The 18,518-nt window shown below is 40.3% G+C and overlaps 3 protein-coding genes across 4 annotated transcripts in view; 1 reads left to right on the plus strand and 2 right to left on the minus strand.

The window, feature by feature from the left end:
* Window positions 1-4,690: 4,690 nt before the first annotated feature.
* On the minus strand, window positions 4,691-10,999 carry LOC107101785 (52 kDa repressor of the inhibitor of the protein kinase-like). Its single transcript, XM_015400834.1, has 5 exons — window positions 10,799-10,999; window positions 10,405-10,522; window positions 8,891-8,974; window positions 6,844-6,880; window positions 4,691-6,761 (listed from the first exon to the last, which is right to left on the minus strand). Exons 1-5 carry the CDS (start codon window positions 10,882-10,884, stop codon window positions 4,948-4,950), a joined length of 2,139 nt encoding a protein of 712 aa, XP_015256320.1. The 5' UTR covers window positions 10,885-10,999; the 3' UTR covers window positions 4,691-4,947.
* Window positions 11,000-14,334: 3,335 nt separating this feature from the next.
* LOC107101789 (cytoskeleton-associated protein 2-like) lies at window positions 14,335-18,163 on the plus strand. Of its 2 annotated transcripts, none has more exons than XM_015400838.1 (7): window positions 14,335-14,488; window positions 15,676-15,728; window positions 15,827-16,500; window positions 16,581-16,896; window positions 16,971-17,031; window positions 17,111-17,312; window positions 17,400-18,163. In XM_015400838.1, the coding sequence occupies exons 1-7, from the start codon at window positions 14,350-14,352 to the stop codon at window positions 17,650-17,652; spliced, it is 1,698 nt and encodes a 565-aa protein (XP_015256324.1). In that variant the 5' UTR covers window positions 14,335-14,349; the 3' UTR covers window positions 17,653-18,163. The 2 variants fall into 2 exon arrangements, with proteins under 2 accessions (XP_015256324.1, XP_015256326.1); XM_015400840.1 differs by having other exon boundaries at window positions 17,420-18,163.
* A 22-nt stretch (window positions 18,164-18,185) lies between these two features.
* Window positions 18,186-18,518, minus strand: part of stt3a (STT3A, subunit of the oligosaccharyltransferase complex (catalytic)) — a 24,922-nt gene continuing 24,589 nt past the window's right edge. The window contains exon 18 of the mRNA XM_015400837.1: window positions 18,186-18,294. Within this exon, the coding sequence (XP_015256323.1) occupies window positions 18,256-18,294 (39 nt within the window). The 3' untranslated portion in view covers window positions 18,186-18,255. The remainder of the gene's footprint in view (window positions 18,295-18,518) is intronic.

The raw sequence follows: 18,518 nt of genomic DNA on the forward strand, positions 1-18,518 counted from the left end.
TTTTTCAACTTACCGTAATTTAACCAAACAGTCATATTTTTGGACTGTGGGAGGAAGTCGGAGTACCCAGAGAGAACACACCCATGCACAGGGAGAACAAAGGCCGGGAATCAAACCTAAACCTTCTTGCTGCGAGGCAACAGTGCTACCCACTGCTTGAACTTTTTTCTTAACTTGATAACTTATTTTCCAGCTTAATTTACAGCAGGTAATATATCATTAAAGGGCTCATCTAATTGTCAAATGCCAAAATAAGATGTAGAGCCATTTAGCAGTATCTTTGCTGAATGGATGGATATAGATCTTGTGCTTCTAGACCTCACTGAGGGACGGGAGACTCTATTTATTCGGGGTATGCAAGAGATCAGAAATGGTAACTTGCTGACTCCATCACTACCAGCTGTGCAAATTACATTTGTTGTTGTTGGAAAATAAAAAGCAAAAGGTTTTCTACTGATTTTTTATTAACTGTTTCATAACAGGCACTGTGAAATTGTCTTTAATAAAAAATAAAATAAAAAATCTAGGTCATTCACATTTAACCAATTAAGCTTTTTAATAAGCCAATTTTCTGCACACATTGACTGATATTAAAAACCTTTTTGTTTGTCTTGTCCTGAGTAATAATTTAAACTCTCACTAAAGTTTTGGAAGTTCCACCTGTGGCCTAAAATCAATCTCTCCTAGAAAGTCAAATACTAGGATTTCTTTACACGGTTGTTGTTTACACACCCTCTCCTACTAAAGAAAATGATACATTCACACTAATTCACATAACACAAAACTGAAAAAAAAAAAAAAGTTATAATAAATAAAAACATTATAATGTAAAATATAGATCAATACATATATCCAAAATCAATGTCATGATTTCCATTTTTGATCGTTTTTATTTAGTACTTTTTTCAATTTCAACTTATTATACTGGCAGCTTTTTTTGTTTTTTTTTAAGGGTACGGAGACTTTTCAGCACAACTATAAAAATATCATCCTTAATTCATGCCTAAATGCATATAACTTAAATAATCGGAGAAATCCAGGCCAAAAACAGCACTAATAACTGTAATAATGATTTTAAGTGGGCTGTAATCTCCATGCAGCCTAAACGGAATTTCTTCTTCAGTAGATTTAAATTGTGAAAGTTCTTCAAATGATATTTTAGAACTCTTCAACTATAAATACTTAAGTCTAGTCTTTCTTATAGGAGCCATTTGTAGATCTCTGTTCAGGTATAGTTTAGGTCTATTTTATTTAGTTTCGATGCATTGGTTTTGTTGTGGCTGCTCAATGCCACGGTGGGTAGCACCGGTGGATTGCAGCAAGAAGGTTCCGGGTTTGATTCCCGGCCCAGGGTCTTTCTGCATGGAGTTTGCATGTTCTCCCTGAACATGTGTGGGTTCTCTCCAGGTACTCTGGCTTCCTCCCACAGTCCAAAAACATGACTTTTAGGTTAATTGGCTTCTCTAAAACACCCTGCCTCTTGCCCATTGGCAGCTGGAGATAGACACCAGCACCCCTCATGACCCCACTTGGGATTAAGCGTGTTTGAAAATGGATGGTTTGGTTGTGGTATTTGGTTTGGATGTGAACTGTCTTTCTGACCTATATTTTGCTCTTACACTGGTGTCACTATGGGAGGAATCTATAGAAGTGTCAAGGTAAGGGCAGTGTGGGAAGGTCATGTTTTTTTTTTTTACCACTCTGTTATATACTGGTTTGCTTCATTATATCTACATATTGATCAATATTAATAATAAAAATTTATCTTTATTGATCTCACATTGGAGAAATTTACCTCTTCATTTAACCCATCCCCTTGAGGGGCAGTGGGCTGCCATGGTGGGGCGCCATCGGGGGTTAAGGGTGTTGCTCAGACAGCCAGAGTGTCAGTCTGTGGGAGTGGGGCTCAAAATCAGAACCTCAGGATTCAAAGCTCTATGCCTGAACCACTAGGCCACCACTGCCCATTTTCTTTGCCTGCTGCCATAGACCTCCACTCTGGAGTTTGGATTGATTCAGTATTCAGTGTGCATAATAAATGGGAGCGTTTCCCAAACTAATCTCCCAGCCTGGTCATTGCCTTTTGAGCTCATTAGGATCTGGATTTCCTGCACCAAGAAGCGACCAAAATTAAAGACAATTTGATGGTTGCTACAGTACTAATTCAAATTTATTTGCATTGAGCGTGATCCGGACAGCAGATTAATCCCCACCAGCATATTTTGTATAGAACTTTCAAAGATTATTTTTTTTATATTAATGTTTTCATTGAGAAAACACATTACATTACAATGATATCATTGTATCAATTTCAATGTCATTTTTACACTCTGCTTTTACACTTTTTTCCTTAGTAGAAACACAAAACACACGCAAACAAACGACAAAATAAAAAAATTGTCGGGGAAGCCTGAGTACCAACAATGAAACTGAATGAAAGCAAGATTTACAAAAATAATCACTCATAACAGGTTTGACATATTCTGTCCACTTGGACCATATCTTGTAGAAAGTGTCTGCACGTTTTTTTGTTTGTTTGTTTGTTTTTTTTTTACATATTTGGACTGTAAAGAATAAAAATATTAGAATAAATAACTATTAGTGGAGAAAAAAAAATGTCTGAACAAGCCGGTACAAATTAAAGCAGCAGACTGACACAACGTCTTTACTCAACTAAACCATAAGGAACAGAAATAATTAAATATATAGCTGGTTCTCCACACATTAGAGGGCACTTTAGTGCACATTATGGCCCCTTGGAGGGCAATAATTTTGCAGGTACAAATAATTTCTTTATGTGTCCAATTTAAAGCTGCATATTTGGAATCATTAAAAATCACACCCTTTGCAAACATTCAGTTAAGATCAGAAAAAAGACAGTCTCTCTAATACCTATATCTCCCGTTTAAACCATTTTCTTGTGAGGGGCTTTTTGCTCCCTGCCAGCAAAATGTCCAGAAGTTTCTGATCCTTATAGTTCAGTTTTTCGACCGGTATGTTACACAGAAATATGCATTCAAAGGTTAAAGGAAAATTAAAAGCAAAAATGTTCTGTAAATGTTCATGAGTTTGAGAGCAATATCTCTGGATGGTTTGACAGCTCAGTAAAAATATGGAAGTGATTGGCACCATCACTGCAACATCTCCAGCAGGTGTCACCATTTCCCTCTTATATTTTTTGCTCTGGAGTTATGAAAACTCTTAGGCTTTTCCAGCAAAATTCACCAAACCAGAACTGTCTAAGATTTTTGTCCCTATGTGTGGAAACTGACAGATTGGGGGAGTGTTGGCCTGGTGAGAGCAGTGCACTTGTGCTCTGAGAAGGTTGAAAATACCCGGTTCGATCCCCACAGCCTGCACTCTGGGTCTCTGAGCAAGACCCTTAACCCAAAGCTGCTCCCCAGGCGCCGCACAATGGCAGCCCACTGCTCTCCAAGGGGGTGGGTTAAATGCAGAGGTAAATTTCTCCAATGTGAGATTAATAACGTTCAATTATTATCATCCATGCTCTAAGAACTATAAAGCAATGGGACTTTGTTAGAAACACACGCCACACTTTCTAGATTTCTGTTTGCAGATAATGTGATCATTTGCACATTTGTTTCCCCAATCATTGTGCTTTAGATTAGCCCATTGCCTATATTGCTAATGAAACAGTTTATTTGACAAAATGTGAAAAATGTCAAGTATTGTGAACCTTCTTTAAGTCATAGGGAAATCATATTTAGATGTCAAATCATTCTGGCTTAAATATGTATATAAATGTCTTTATCAGACGAAATTGTCCCAAAGGTTAAAACATTTCTATTTAAAAAAAAAAAATCCTGTCTTAAAATCTGTGTTTTTTTCATAATCTTCTGCAGGCCAGTTAGTTATACGTCACCTGAACACCTACCGGTACATTCGGCCAATCATATATCAACGATCATCTGTCAATTACATTTTTTTTCTTGATTCATATGTCGCAGCTAATATACACAACGGTTGAAATAAGAATCATTTCCTTTCCCATTGAAATGTTCACGGAGATGGACGTCTGTGTCTTCAGCAGGTGTAGAGCTAACAGAACTGGCAGCGTTGTGAGGCAAGGGCTCAAACATGTACGGCTGGAAGCCTTCTACACCAAACCAAGCTTCTGCTGCCCTGGCGTCCTCTTCCACAACATCTTCGTCCCCGCTTTCCTCCGCTAAATAAATAAATGGATGACGGAGGAGACTCATCCACGACCTCCAACACAAAACTCTCCTCCTCTTGCATGTTTCCACTGTCCATAGCGTTCCTTGACAGTGTCGTCACCAATTTAGTGCTACTTGGTCCCAATGGAATTTCCCATTGGGAACCTACTAGCACTAAGTTGCTAACGGCTTAGCAAGATGCTTCCAAAAAAGCGGCCTCAACCAAACTGTTTGCGAACCTTCTGCCACTACAATCCGCCGCCTTGATAATCGACCAATCACATTCACTTTATTCACTTGTGTAAAGTTATGCACCAGTCGGGAGAATTCAGAAATGCAACCATTAGAGCAGCCGCTTCCCTTCAACTTTAAACCGTCGAAAGAGGAAAACCAAAGTAGCCGATGCAGGATGTTTAATTATGATATACAAATCTGTTCTCAGGAAAATTATTTCTATCAACTCTAGGATTTTACAGTCCTATCCAGAAATGATCCTTTTTAAGTTGAGGGAAACCTGAAATAAAAGTAAAATGACAACAATAAACAATGAATTCAGATTTTTTTTATTGCAAATTCAAGCCTGAGCATTTTAGCTCCTGCAGAGTGGAGCGGTTCGGATCTGAGTGATTCTGAAAGCCGACATTTCCAAAGGCTCTGATTGATTATATCAAAAAAAGGTTTAACTTCTACAATTCATCATAAAAACAGAATAGAAACGTTTCATTTTATCTTAAGGACAGAAGACGAAGCACTGAATGAGTCTGGAAGCACATCAGACCTCCGTCCTTTCAGGGTACATCTTCTGGTAGATCTCCACCAATGAATCCAGATCGAACCCAACATTGTAGTTTACGTTTAGAAGCGCCAGGCTTTTAGACGCGGCACTGTCGGCCATATTCTCCGTGTACATCTGGAAACGCTTGAACGCCACGTCGGCGCCATCCTCCATAGGCAACGTGGGCAGGATGCCGATCAGCCTGAGGGCCGTAAAGACGTTGGGGAAGAACTTGACGTCGGCCAGCTGCAGCGTATCGTGGAGGCTGGAGGGAAACGTCTCGCCTTTGGCTTTTTTGCCCCATTTCACCCACCAGCATTTCAGCTCGGCGGAGAGGCTGCCTGCGTTTGGGATGTCGTCGTTGAACAGCTGGAGGTTCTCCTCGTCCGGCTGACCAGACTTGTTCGCCTCTATGATGTCTGGGATCAGAGACAGACACCCTAAAGCCCTGCGGTGGTTCTGACAGAAGAGGTCATTCATTTCGCCGACCACGTGATGGACCGCGGGAACGCACAGGCGCTCCTTGTAGTAAACGTCTGTTTGAACGGTTCCAGCTTCTTCCCGACATTTCCGTAAGAACGACCGTGGAACCTTGACGGGGATCTCCATGGCTGTGGCTAGGTTCACGGCGTCGTCGTAGAAAAAGTCGCAATACACGTCAATGTTGTCCTGGACTTCCTTCAGGGACAGCAGCACGGCGTTCAGACTGGCCGCCGCGGCGTGGATGTCTGCCGCTTTCCCTTGGAGGTTTTTCCCAAACGCCTGGATGAGGGCCATGATGTTCTTCAGCACGATTAACGCTATGATGAACTCAAAGTCAGTTATTGCTTTGGAGATTTCCAAGGCGCTGTGAGTGACCTGGTCATTCCACCTCATCTCTTCGTTGTCGTGGACGCTGTCCACACAGAGCAGCAGGGCTTCTATGACCTCCAGCGCCACCTCAAAGCCGTCATTCCTTTGGGTCCAGCGGGTCTGGCAGATCTTCTTCAGCTCCTCCGCTTTGTCCTCTCTGTCTGGGTAGAAGATGGAAATGGCGTGCTCAAATTCCACCTGCAGCAGAGGCGACTGAGAGAAGAACGCCTCGATCTTCTTAAAGGTGGACAGGACGAGCTGAACGCCAGAAACGCTCATGCTGTTGGCCAGTGACAGGTTCAAGGGGTGAGCAGACCGAAACGTGAGAACGGCCTTTGGGTATTTCTCAACCAACTTGGAAGCAAAAGCTTTGATTTTTCTAGAATGTGTGCCAGAGCAGGAGTGGGCTTGGGCTCTGCACTGGCTCATATCTAGACCCCACTGCTCGTTCATTTCCTCCAGCAGCTTCTCAGGAAGATCATCCGCGTTTCCTTCGAAGGGCAAGAACCCCACAAACCTCTCCTGGCGGTTTTTAGACTGATCCACGTAACGCAGAAACACCGGGAGGCACCATTCTCCAGAGATCTTCAGCGGCTCGTCGGTGAGCAGCGAGAAAAAGCCGTTTTGTTTGACCTCCTCGATCACCTTAGAGCGGACATACTGCTCACAGACCGCAAACAACGCATCCATCTTCTGTAAAAGGCTGTTCTGCTTCGCAGGATCTATCTTCTTCTTCAGGACTTCGTCTCCCCATCTCAGGCGGTATTCCAGCAACGCCTGGAAGTTGCACATCTTGGAGTCGTCATTGTTCCCATTCGAGGGCGCAGAGGGAGGAATGCTTTGCTCTCCGAGCAGAACAAGGACCTCGAATAAAGTTTTGAGGTACGTTTTCTCGTCATCTTCCTCCGGCACAGCTGGGGCGGTCTCGGTAACCGGCTCTGCTGGGGCTTTTTTAAATCCTGACAAAGAAATCAGGTTAGATGGAGGAAATTTATTTAAAAAAAAGAAGAAATAGAAAAAAAAAGTTTCACTTCTACTTACTTTTTCTTCCCCTTCTTTCCGTTTCATCGTCGTTCGTCTGCAGAGATAATCAAATTAAAAGTGGGATGAGTTGAAAGCCGGATAGGTCAACATTATTTCCAGTTACATTAAATAATATTAAATAAAGTATTCTACACTGGAAAATAGTCATATTTTCTTTTTCATCAATTTTCTTAAAATAAGTGAATTTCTTCTTGAAAGGATTTAAATGAGACACTTTGCCAATAGAACAAGACAATTTACATTTAAAATAGGAAAAAACAATTGCATTGTCTTATTTTCAGTGCATATTATCTAACTATCTTATTTTAAGAGTAAAAATGCTCATTCTATTGGCAGATTATCTTATTTACGTGCTCAAATTAAGGCTAAATACATTTATTCTAAGAAATGTTGACTTATTTCTAGATTGTTTTTGCAGTGTACAACTTTAGAACCACATAAACCAGATTCCTAAACATAAATGTTGTCAATAATTTCTGGAAAACAGATAACATAAATAAAAGCAGGATTGAGTTTCCACCTGGCGAGAGTTTTCACCAGGATTAATACTTTGCTAAACTAATAGTTTGCTGTTTTCTGCATAATTACGACTAAAACACAGAAAAGATACTCCAAGAAAAATATTTAACATTAAAATCATTTTTCCAACTTTAATTTCTGGACTTTATTTTTGTCCAACTTCAGTTTACGAAATGCGTTTTTCCCCGAATTTAATTTGCAGATATGTTTTATAATTTGCATCTATAATGGAACCAAATTCACTCCATAGATCTACAGGAATTGATCAACAAATCTGCTATTTTCCCTCTTTTTTAAATTAATCTTCTTCTTCCCTGCCTCATTTTAAAAAGGCAATAAGAAACCACACTATTTATTACTTCTTAAACATTGATGTTTTGAAAAGTTGTAGATCTAAAGTTTCATTTAGATCTATTTCATCATAGTCGGCTTAAACCAAATCAAACATTATTTCCCAACGACAAAACTGGCTAGTGACTTTAGAAACCAGACTTGGTGGCCAGTGATGCTGCCCTGCTGGGTGCAAACAACGCAGTGCAAAAATGATCTAGAAATAATTAAAAGATTCTTAATTTAAGTGTATTTATCCTAAATTTGAGTAGGTAAATGAGTTTGCCAATGGAATGAGTATTTTTAACTCTTCAAATAAGATAATCCGATAATATGAACTTGAAATAAGACAAAGTAATTGTGTTTCCTTATTTTAAATCTAAATTGCCTTGTTCCATTGGCACAATGTCTCTTTTATCTCCTCAATTCAAGAACAAATGCACATATTTTAAGAAAAAATGATTATCTAGATTTAGATTTTTTTTCCAGTGGCTTTCTGATTCATGTAGCCCTCTTGGCTTATTTTATACTCTCCTTGAACCCCAGTCGGCCTCAGCAGATGGCCGCTCACACTGAGCCTGGTTCTGCTGGAGGTTTCTTCCTGTTAAAAGGGAGTTTTTCCTCTCCACTTTCGCTACAAGCATGCTTAGAGTGAGGAACTGCCTTCGGGTCAATGAGTCGATGCAATCAACTGGTTTTCCTTAGATAGAAAACTTTGAATCAATCTGACTGTATGATCTGGTGAACTGTAAAGTGCCTTCAGATGACACGTGTTGTGAATTTGGCGCTATAGAAATAAACTGAATTGACTGAATATCTGCGTTAACTGCGACACACGCAGACGACCTGGTTTCTGAGCATAAACCAGCCTTAATGCTAGTGGACATGTTCCGAATGGTTAAAGTAGAATGAAAGGACCTGCACTCTGTCACATCTAGGTCTTTATTATTAAAACAATGTTTTAAATAAATCACTATGGATTCATTCAATTCTGTCTTTGCTTCTCTGCACCATCAGATATTTACTTTTATACCAATCCTTTCTGAAAATGGTTAAAGAGGGAGATCAACAGGCACAGAGTTAAAGGATGTTTCCCTGAAATCTAGTCCAGTCACATAAAGTCTGGTTAGAAGGAGTCTGATGATCTTCAGGAGGCGGGACACTGATCACATTAAACAGGATGCGGCCTGCTTACCGCCGCTTTGCCAGTCTGAGGCTGGGCTGGAACGTCAAAAACCGATGGGATGGCATCAGGTTTCAACACAGAACCAGGAGCGTCCTGAAACAAAGGCAGACAGACGGCATTCTGAGCTTTTCTTTGGGACTTTAACATCATACAGATTAACAAAGCTCTACATGATTCAGCCATCTTTGAATTACGTCAAAGATCCATTATCCTACAGGCAGGTGTGGACAAAAAGTTAAAAAACAGAAGGTTAGACATTTAATCACTAAATGATCAAATAAAGTAAAAAGATTCTAAATAAAACAACTAATTACACTGATAACACTAAAAGGGAGAGAAAGTTGATGTTGTAGCGGATGAGGAGCAGTGCGATATGTTTAAAGGGACAGAAAAAGACTGAACAAACTGAGGGAGAAAGGCCGCTGTTCTGTCAGATGAGCATACCTCGTCAGACAAGCATACCCATAGTCAAAGCTATGCGCAAGACGTCAGATTTGCATTTATTCCTTTAGTTTTGTACTTTAAACTACCTCAACGGACACGAATCCCTTTAGACATGAAAAATCTTTAATCTTTTTTTGTTCAAAAATTCAATGTATAACATGGATGCATAAACGCCAAATTTTATTGCAGTGTTAAAGTCTGTTTAACGTAACAGATTATAATCAAAAATGTTTTTGAACCTTTACTGGTTGATCATTGTCTTTATTCAGACCCCGCTGATTTTAATTGGTTACCCTGCACTAAAGGGAAAAACGGGTATTGACTATGGGTATGCTGGTCTGACCGGGTATGCTCATCTGACTGAACACCACCTCTGTCCTAGGCTGCACCCTGGACTCAGTGGAGGAAGTGGCTGAGAGGAGGGTGGTGTCCAAGCTTCCATCCATCCTGGATAACACCTTCCACCCTCTGCACCAGACTGTAGAGGAGCTGATCAGCTCCTTTAGTTAAAGACTTTTACACCCTGTTTGTAAAAAGGAGCGCTACAGCAGGTCATTCATCCCTGCTGCAACCAGACTCTACAATGCGACACTACAACGGCTATAACCTGTGCAATGTATAATGTGCAATTCACCATTTTATACCCTGTGCAATAACCTATTTCTCTATATTTGACACCCAGTGTAATAACTGTATATAAATATAAATATCCATCTATATAAATACCCGTGTAAACACCCTGTGCAATACCTGTTTCTCTATATTTGGCAGCCAGTGCAATAAATATAAATATAAAAACATCAATCCATATAAGTTCCAGTGTGAACGCCCTGTGCAATGACCCGATATAATGATCCTGCTATAAAAATAAAAAAAAAGCTGTCATAGGTTAACGCACGGTATATACTGTATATATCCCATGTATCTTTTTCTTCCTTTGGCACATTCTTCTTTGACTATTTGAGCTGATGAAACCAGTAAATGTCTGCACTTTGAGTCAATAAAGTCAATTAATCAATAACAAAACGGTGGATAGAATCACTGAGGATCAAACCATCATGTTTATCATCCAGACTCACAGTATTAAAGGCAGATGCTTCAAAGTGTTTCCCACAAAGTCTGTAGTATCTGAAGAGCTGCTGGGCTGGTTTGTCCTTCAGGTCGGGCCTCTGGCACTGTTCCACCCACTTCTGGGATCTGTGAAGGAAAACATCTTTACAATCACCTTCCTGTAGGGATGCTTTACAAAACACAGTAAACATCTTCCTCATTTTACAGTTTAAACTGCATAAACAATAAATAATCAGAAGTTTATGACAGAAATCTGTAGCAACCTTCAGATGTGCCTGGAGCTGACAGGACCCTGGGTCATCATGATGGTTAGGGTTCAGCTAATATGCATTAATGATGTAATGAAGGTGCAGCAAACACTGCATCTACAGGAAGCTACATGTTTGCTTCACCATTACTTACCTGTTTGGATCTCGTGGAAACCGGAAGAGCGCCTGAAAGTCGGAGGTGCCGCTGGGGCAACCCTGCACCACGCAACCATGCTGCATCACGACTCTAAGGGAATAAAAATGCGTTTTTCTGAGCAGCGCTTCGGAAGAAAGGAACAGATGCTAACGTTAGCTGCTAAGCTAGGCGGCCCACGGATCTCTTTATTCACCGGACTGCTGATTGGCCGCTGGTAGTAGACGGTGCTGTGAAGCCACCGGCCGCCATATTGGTACTCCCTAGTCAGACCGGTCTGAATGTGAACTATGAGCGCTACAGCGTCTCATTTTCAGGGGGGCTTAAGACTTTTAAAATAAAGATAACTTTGTCACACACTTCCTATTTCATAGCATCATTAGATTACTGTAATTTAATGGGGGGAAAAATAGGCACATCACATTTTATGTTCAGTATGAAGTCTATAAATCATGTAATATAACATATTATAACAATCTATCACAATAACATTAGTTTGTTAATGCAGCATAAGAATGTTGTACTTAGATATTAACAGTATTACACACACACACACACACACTATCTAATGATGCGAGAAAAGTGATACATTCTGTGCATGTAATATACAAATGTTTATTACATCGTTATGGCAATTATATATTACATATAATTGGAAGATAGACACACACTCGCTGGCATGTTTATGGCGCGACTCCGTAAGAGAGTACAAAGATGGCGGCAAGTGGCTTCAGTTTTTTCGGTCTATCGGATATCCAATACAAATCAGTGGGTGGAGCTAGAACTGCACTTCCGGTTTTCAGCTTCGAAATAAAAGCCCCTGAAAAACGCATTTTTTGAATCCAATGTAGTTCAACAGGTAGGCCTTCTGCTTTTAGAAATACAGTATTCTAGTTCAATTCAATTAATTTTGAGCAAATATATTTCTAGTAAATTAGGGATGTAATAATTTTAAGTTTTTGCACCTAGAAAGTTGACTTAATGTATGCTAATGCTAGATGTTGAAACATTCTTTGTCTTAACTAGAATGTGCAGGACAAACCTTTTTTTAGTATAAAACTTGCTTTTGGGATGTTATAATTATGCAAAAATTAGTTTGCTGTGTCAATTTTGGATGTTTAATAACTGCATTAAAAAAATTCAAAATGTCTTGGTTTCATTTTAATTTACGATGTCTGTTGATGTATATCCTTCATGAGCCACAAATTGCAGTTTAGTTAACTTTGTAAACAATAATAATTCCTAGGAAATAACACTCATTAAGAAGAAATGAGGAATATGTCAAACTCAATGGATTTTTTTGCAAATGGGGTCGGTTGCAATGTTTTTTATTAATATTGTGAAAATATGTCCCAGGTAATCATATAGAAATGGTATAATTAATTATATGCTCATTGCTGACTGTGACTCAAATTTTCACAAATCAGGAGTTTCCTGTTAGTTGATTCTTAGACAAACAGTTTCTGCATTTTATAAATTGGGAAATTCCTTTTTAAGTATGAGAATCAAATTTCAGGCTGCATGTCTTTAATCAATGTCTTTATCAAGTATTAAGTTAAATTAAGGTTTTAATGATAATTCTAAATTACTGACATGCACATGAAATCTTAATTTCAGAGTCCTTTCTTACTATTCTTTTTCTCACCTAGCTTTCTTTTTTTTTTTTTTTTAGGTTTTTACAGTACTACTGGCTTGTTTTTTTCACAGTAGGCTGACAGGAAGGGGGAGAGGCATGCAGCAATGGACCAAAAGCTGGATTCAAACCCATCTAACCACTGCACCACCTGCACGCCCAAGCTTTCTTCAAAATAGTTTTTTTTTAAATCCTTCACTTGCTCGCTTTTATTCAACTCAAAAATACTGTATTAATCCCAAAGGGCTGGTTAGCTCAAGTGGTAAGTCATCCATCCTGCAAACAGAATTGCTGGCCTAGTGGTCAGTGGTCTTCAACGTTTTCCAGGCTAAGGACCCCAAACTGATAATGAGATGGAGTGGCGACCCCCTAATTATATATATTGTATGAAACTGTGATATGTCAAACTGTTCCTATAATCACTCTATTACTTTTAGAGTCATGTAATGAAAGTAATTTCTCTCTGGGATTATTAAGTATTTCTGATTCCTGGTTGATGGGACAGGTGTTGTGAAAGAAACGGTGCCCAGCTTGAAAGAGCTCCTGTGTGTCGCTGAATGTGTGCATTGATGACTGAAAGACATCTTCTGCCTCCATTTATCTGTTTACTACAGTGTGTTGAATTCATGTTAATGTTGATTTAAAGACATTTCAATTAGTGGAAAAATTGCAGGGGGGAATATAAAAGAAACTTTTGCGACCACCATGCAGTACCCCCATGGACCCCCTAGGGGTGGCGGACCCTCTGTTGAAGACCTCCGGGTTAGGGCATTGTGCTTGGAATCCTGAGGTTCTGAGTTTGAGACCCACTTCCACAGACTGCCACTCTGGGTCCCTGAGCAAAGACCCTTAACCCCGCACTGCTCCCCGGGCGCCGCACAATGGCAGCCCACTGCTTCCCATGGGGATGAGTTTAAATACAGAGAGTTGATTTCGTTTTTCTGTACTTGTGACAGTGTAATGAGACAGATGAGGATCAGGGGCACTAGAAAATAAAAAAGTTAACAGATTTTTTAATTTTATATCAGTATAATATGGGAAATTCTCAGAATTCTGACTTTAATCTCAAAATCTTGGATCCACTGGCCCGCTGTCAAACATGTGAGGGAAGGCCAGTAACACATTGGTGGAAAATGACAGAATTAGGCGACTTCTTACTTGCCCGAGGGGTACCTGGTGATGTTATTTCATTAATGTAAGAGCAGAAGGTCATTAAAACAAGAGAGCTAGTTTAGTCTCTAGACAACAGCTGGATGCTAACATGTTTGTAAACTGTCAGAATCCAGTCAGAATTCTGAGAAAAATCAGAATTCTGACTTCTAATCTGTTAACTTTTTTTTTTTTGTGTGTGGCCCTGATCAGTTTCCGTATAATGAATGGGGGGGAGGGGGTGCAATTATCGTTTTATTTTGAAGGCCAATTGACTTCCGATTGTCTTGGACATAAAAAAAAAAATAAGATTATGTGACGTTAAATTTAGCGCGTGATTTGTTTTCCTCAGAGCCGTTTCTGGTTTGCCTCTTTCCCACACAGCAGAAACATGTCTCGGCATGTTCCGAAGCTGAACTCAACTTCCTACCGGAGTTATGTGAAAAATAAACAAATATAGAAATCCAACCATATTTCTCTGTCAGTAATAATGCCGAGTTTATAGAGTTATGAAGATAACTGATTGTGAACGTTGTAAGAAATGTGCAGCATTAAGCGGTTCTTGTGAATCTGTATAAACCAGTCCGCCATTAGGCTCCTCTTCCCACTTGATTCTACCAGAACCGGGTCACACTGGGTGTGTTCCGACCGGTACCTCAGGAATTCTATTTGGGTTCAAACATTCAAACTGATCTATGAAAGCAGCTCTTAAAGTAACTGTCAGCTGTCGCGTTTTTTATAGTTTGGGGACAAATGATTGGTTAGCGCTATGTTCTCGCGATATTACCCAACCAATCATACAGCAGTAAGCGCCAACTCAAATCAAATACTTTCTCCTGAGGAGGAAGAGCGGCGTGTTTTTGCTCAGATCCTGGTGGTGAACAGCTGCGCTAAACAACCGCTGGAAGGTAAGCGAAGATTTATCTGCCACTTCTCAATTCATCTAAAATATAATGAGTTATTATAATCGCAATTTTCTTTTAGGAGTTAATGAAGGCGAATGAGCCGACTGTTAAAATACCGTTTATTTTGATCCTAGCTGTAAATTAGTGATGGTTGTTTCTAACTGACTGAATCACTAAACTGTGTTTAAAAACTGTCAGCATGATGCATCTGCTAAAAAAAAAAAAAAAATTAAAAAAGTCACATCTTCTGCGGTTTATTATTAAAATTATGAAGAATTTTGGAGCAGCCTAAAAGGAAGTGGAACGTTTCAACGTTTTTATTAAAATTATCTGTATTAAAGTTAATATCAAATGGACTTTTAGTTTACTTACAGTTTTAACTGTACTTATTCTTATAAAAATATGATTTAAAATCCTAGTCCACATGCGTCTTAATTCACATTATCCTCTAAATTTTCACCTTATGAAATATGAACTATCAAGGGTGTAACTTTGTGATGAAAGTTTATGGAGTCCAACTAGTAAAGAAGAACAAACTATGTTTTCTCAAGCTTCTTGCATTATATTACTAACTTGCATAAACTTAAAATCTGTTGCCATTTTTAGCTGTAAATGCTCCGTATGTGTAACTGATTTTATTTTATTTTTTGGTGGCATCTCTAATTTTTTTAACCAACCCGTCTCCTAACTTTTACTTAAACATCAAAATAGCTGCTGGGTAATTTTCACTGAGTGCTGCTGTGCGTCTCTCCTCCAACCACATAGCGACTCTGCACCCTCTGTTATCTTTGGCTAAAGTAAATGAGCGAAAAGGGGGGAAAAAATGTGAAAATTATCAATGGGGACATGTCCACACCAGTCCTTCAGAATGTTATGCCTGTGGTTTATATTAATTATTGGCTGCACCTAGAAATATCAAAGATATTTTCAATTCAAATATAGATATTAAATAATACAATATAACTTAAATGATATCAGTTCAGTTTATTCTGTCCAATAAGCTGCCTGTAGTGTCTTTAAATGTCCAGCAGGTGTCAGTATTCTGACAGAATCCATGCAGTATCAATACAGTTTGGCTTCAAGACGCCTCATTAACCCATCATTACTGTGAATCCATCTAAATACCGATATGATTTTACCCTTATCCTCATTAAGGTTATTGTTTAATTCTTCTGTGATTGTGTTTTTAGGCCACATAATGGAACCTGTTACGATTTCACGGCGAAACCAATCCAGTAAGAAAGTAAGTTTGGATTAAATCATTACTTAAAACGTTAAAAGAAGCTACACTGAGTTCCCAACTGTTATTTCACTTTGGTTTGAACTATTTTTATTTATCAGGGAAACAAGGAGAACACTGAGCCTCCAACTGGAGCCAAGTCATTCATTAAAACAGGCAAATCATCAGTGGTGCCATTCCAGCCCAGAGGCAACAAGAAAGAGGATGCATTGAATAAGAATGATCTTCTCAAAGGAAAGAGTAAACCGATGGATAGGAAGGCAGCGTCTGCAGTGGTTCCAACTAAAGCACAAACGCTCAGACCCGCTGAGGCTCCGAAGCCACCATCAAAACCTGCTCCAGGGATGTACAAAGGCAGGATCGTTCAGTCAAAAATCGGCTCCATTTGGAAGTCCAGTGATACTCTGAATGCAGCAGCAGCTGCACCCAAACCAGAGAGCGAAAAGGTCAGAGACACGGCCAAAAAGAACCGCTCTAGATCCGTAGCTGAGGCTCCAAGGCAAGTCCCCAACAGGCAGGTGCCAATGAGGTCCAAGTCTGTTACTGATAAACCCCATCAGGTGAGCAGGCCTGCTGTCGGCGCCCTCCGTCCTGCTGGATTCTGCTCCACACGGCCTCCTACTAGAACCATCCCTGCTGTGGCTTCCACCAAACCGGGAGGGAATCAGAACACAAAGCCAAAGGTTCCGGCGACTGAGAAGAAAGCCTTTAAACCTGCGGTCTCCAGCACGCTGAGTCAGTACAGAGCCACCATGGAGACGGCCGAGGAAAAAAGGTAAAGTATTAACACTAAGAAAAATAAACACTTCTTTGATTGATTAACTGTTAGTAAAATAAAACTTCCTGTTTCTGCAGAGCAAAGCTGGCCGAGTGGCTGGCCTCCAAGGGCAAGACCCTAAAAAGACCTGCCATGACAACCGTAGCTCCTCCAAAAACTAAGCTTTCCACCAAAGCTACAGTGGGTCCAAAGGTTCTGGGCGGCGTTGAGCTGCAGCTCGCCGCACCGTGTAAAGCTGAACCTGATCCAAGCCTGAAGACGCAGGATCGGGCGCCTGACATCGAAGCTCCCTCTGAGGAAGTTATCAGAACAGCATCTCCAGGGATCGTGAACACCACGCTGGATCTGCTGGACGACTCGGATCAGACAGAGTCTCAGGGCAGAGTAGACGATGTGAGCAGATTTCCACCTCAGCAGACAAAAACATGTTAACCTGAAGGGAAAATAACACGTTTTCACGTTCACAGATTGTTCTGAACCTCTGTGACGCCCTGGAGGCCATGGTGACTCCATCCAGAAGCAGCGATGGTAAATTATTAGCTTACTACTGAGGTTTTCAACTCATTTCACGCTGAACCGCTTTAAATCGATCTCATCCCGTCTTCAGATGCTGAGCTAAAGAGCGACCAATCAGAAGGACGTGGAAGTGAAGAGATTAAGGCTGAGCCGGCCGAAGAGGCGGAAATCGGAGACCTGAAAGTGAAGCAGGAAGATGAGGAAAGTGATGAGGAGGATGTGATGGAGACCACGCCACCAGCTGATGCTTCAATCATCAAATACAGCGTGAAAACGACTCCATATCTGCAAAGGTGAGTCTCTGAACTTTAATGTTTTTAGCTTTTTTACTGTCTTAAATCTTTTTGTTTTTTAACCGCCCCACTCTTTAACTTTTTTAGTGTCAAAAAAACCATTGAAGGCGAGGCCAGCACGTCGCGGAGAAAGGGCAACATCAAAGACCTGAAGTTTCTGACACCCGTGCGCCGCTCCAACCGCATCCAGCGAATCTCCTCCCACCTGCCCTCCATGCTCACAGACCACGACCCCTGCGTGTCGTCTCTGGCCGAGCTGGTGAAGCTGGACGAAGATCCTAACGCCTACATCTACAGGAAGAACCCGGCTCTGCTGCAGGAGCTGCCAGACCAGCATTAAATTCATCTACCGGATTTCCAACCTAAATGTAAAGGACTTCCGCTTTTGCACACTAAACATGGACGTTATTTTACTAACCTCAAGTTTCAATGAGAAACTTTATTTTATTGTTATGAGACTTTGAGTTTAAGCATGATGCAATCTTTAAATGTAAAGCACTACTCCTGTGTTCATGATTAAATGTTTTAGGAAGACTCTAAGATGACTTTAATGCACACTAAGCTAAACCTGTCAGGATGTGGGTCCTGCTCAGACTCTGAAATAAAAACCAGCATCAGTTAAACAGTTCAATCAATCCCAGTTTAATTGATTACACAGTAAAAAAAAATCCAAAGCACTCTTTATTGAACACTGCTTTCAGTTACAAACCCACTGGAAAATTAGACTTCCTGGTATCAGCCTGGATGTTGTGAAACCAGCTTCCTCTGAAGATGGACATTTAGAAACAAATTAACCCCCAAAACAAACGGAAAAAAACCCAAATCACTTTACTGCAGTTTCCTCCCCTAAAGTATAAAAAGTACTGTTTGCAGTCAGGACTCTGACCACATGGGAAGGTGTTCAGTGCTGTAGGCTCAAGGGTAACGTTGGCGTCTGGAGACTTTATGTCCTGGAAAGGCCCCGGTTGTCCAGATCTTTCACCTAAAACAGAAATAAGAAGGTCCTGAGTGTTTGTTTAGGATAAGCCCCACAAAGAGTCGATTTCAGAAGTAAAACCATCAGAGCTGTAATACGATTATCGAAGGAGTCGCTCTAATGCAACATGTTCTTTGCATGAGAACCTGAAAGAATTCTAAGCTGCTATTGCACCAGTAAGTTGAAGTTTTAAATAAATGAATTTTCCCATTGCACCTTGATTTGAGTTC

This window comes from Cyprinodon variegatus, unplaced genomic scaffold (assembly GCF_000732505.1).
Source record: "Cyprinodon variegatus isolate N-32 unplaced genomic scaffold, C_variegatus-1.0 Scaffold1153, whole genome shotgun sequence".
NCBI lineage: Eukaryota > Metazoa > Chordata > Actinopteri > Cyprinodontiformes > Cyprinodontidae > Cyprinodon > Cyprinodon variegatus.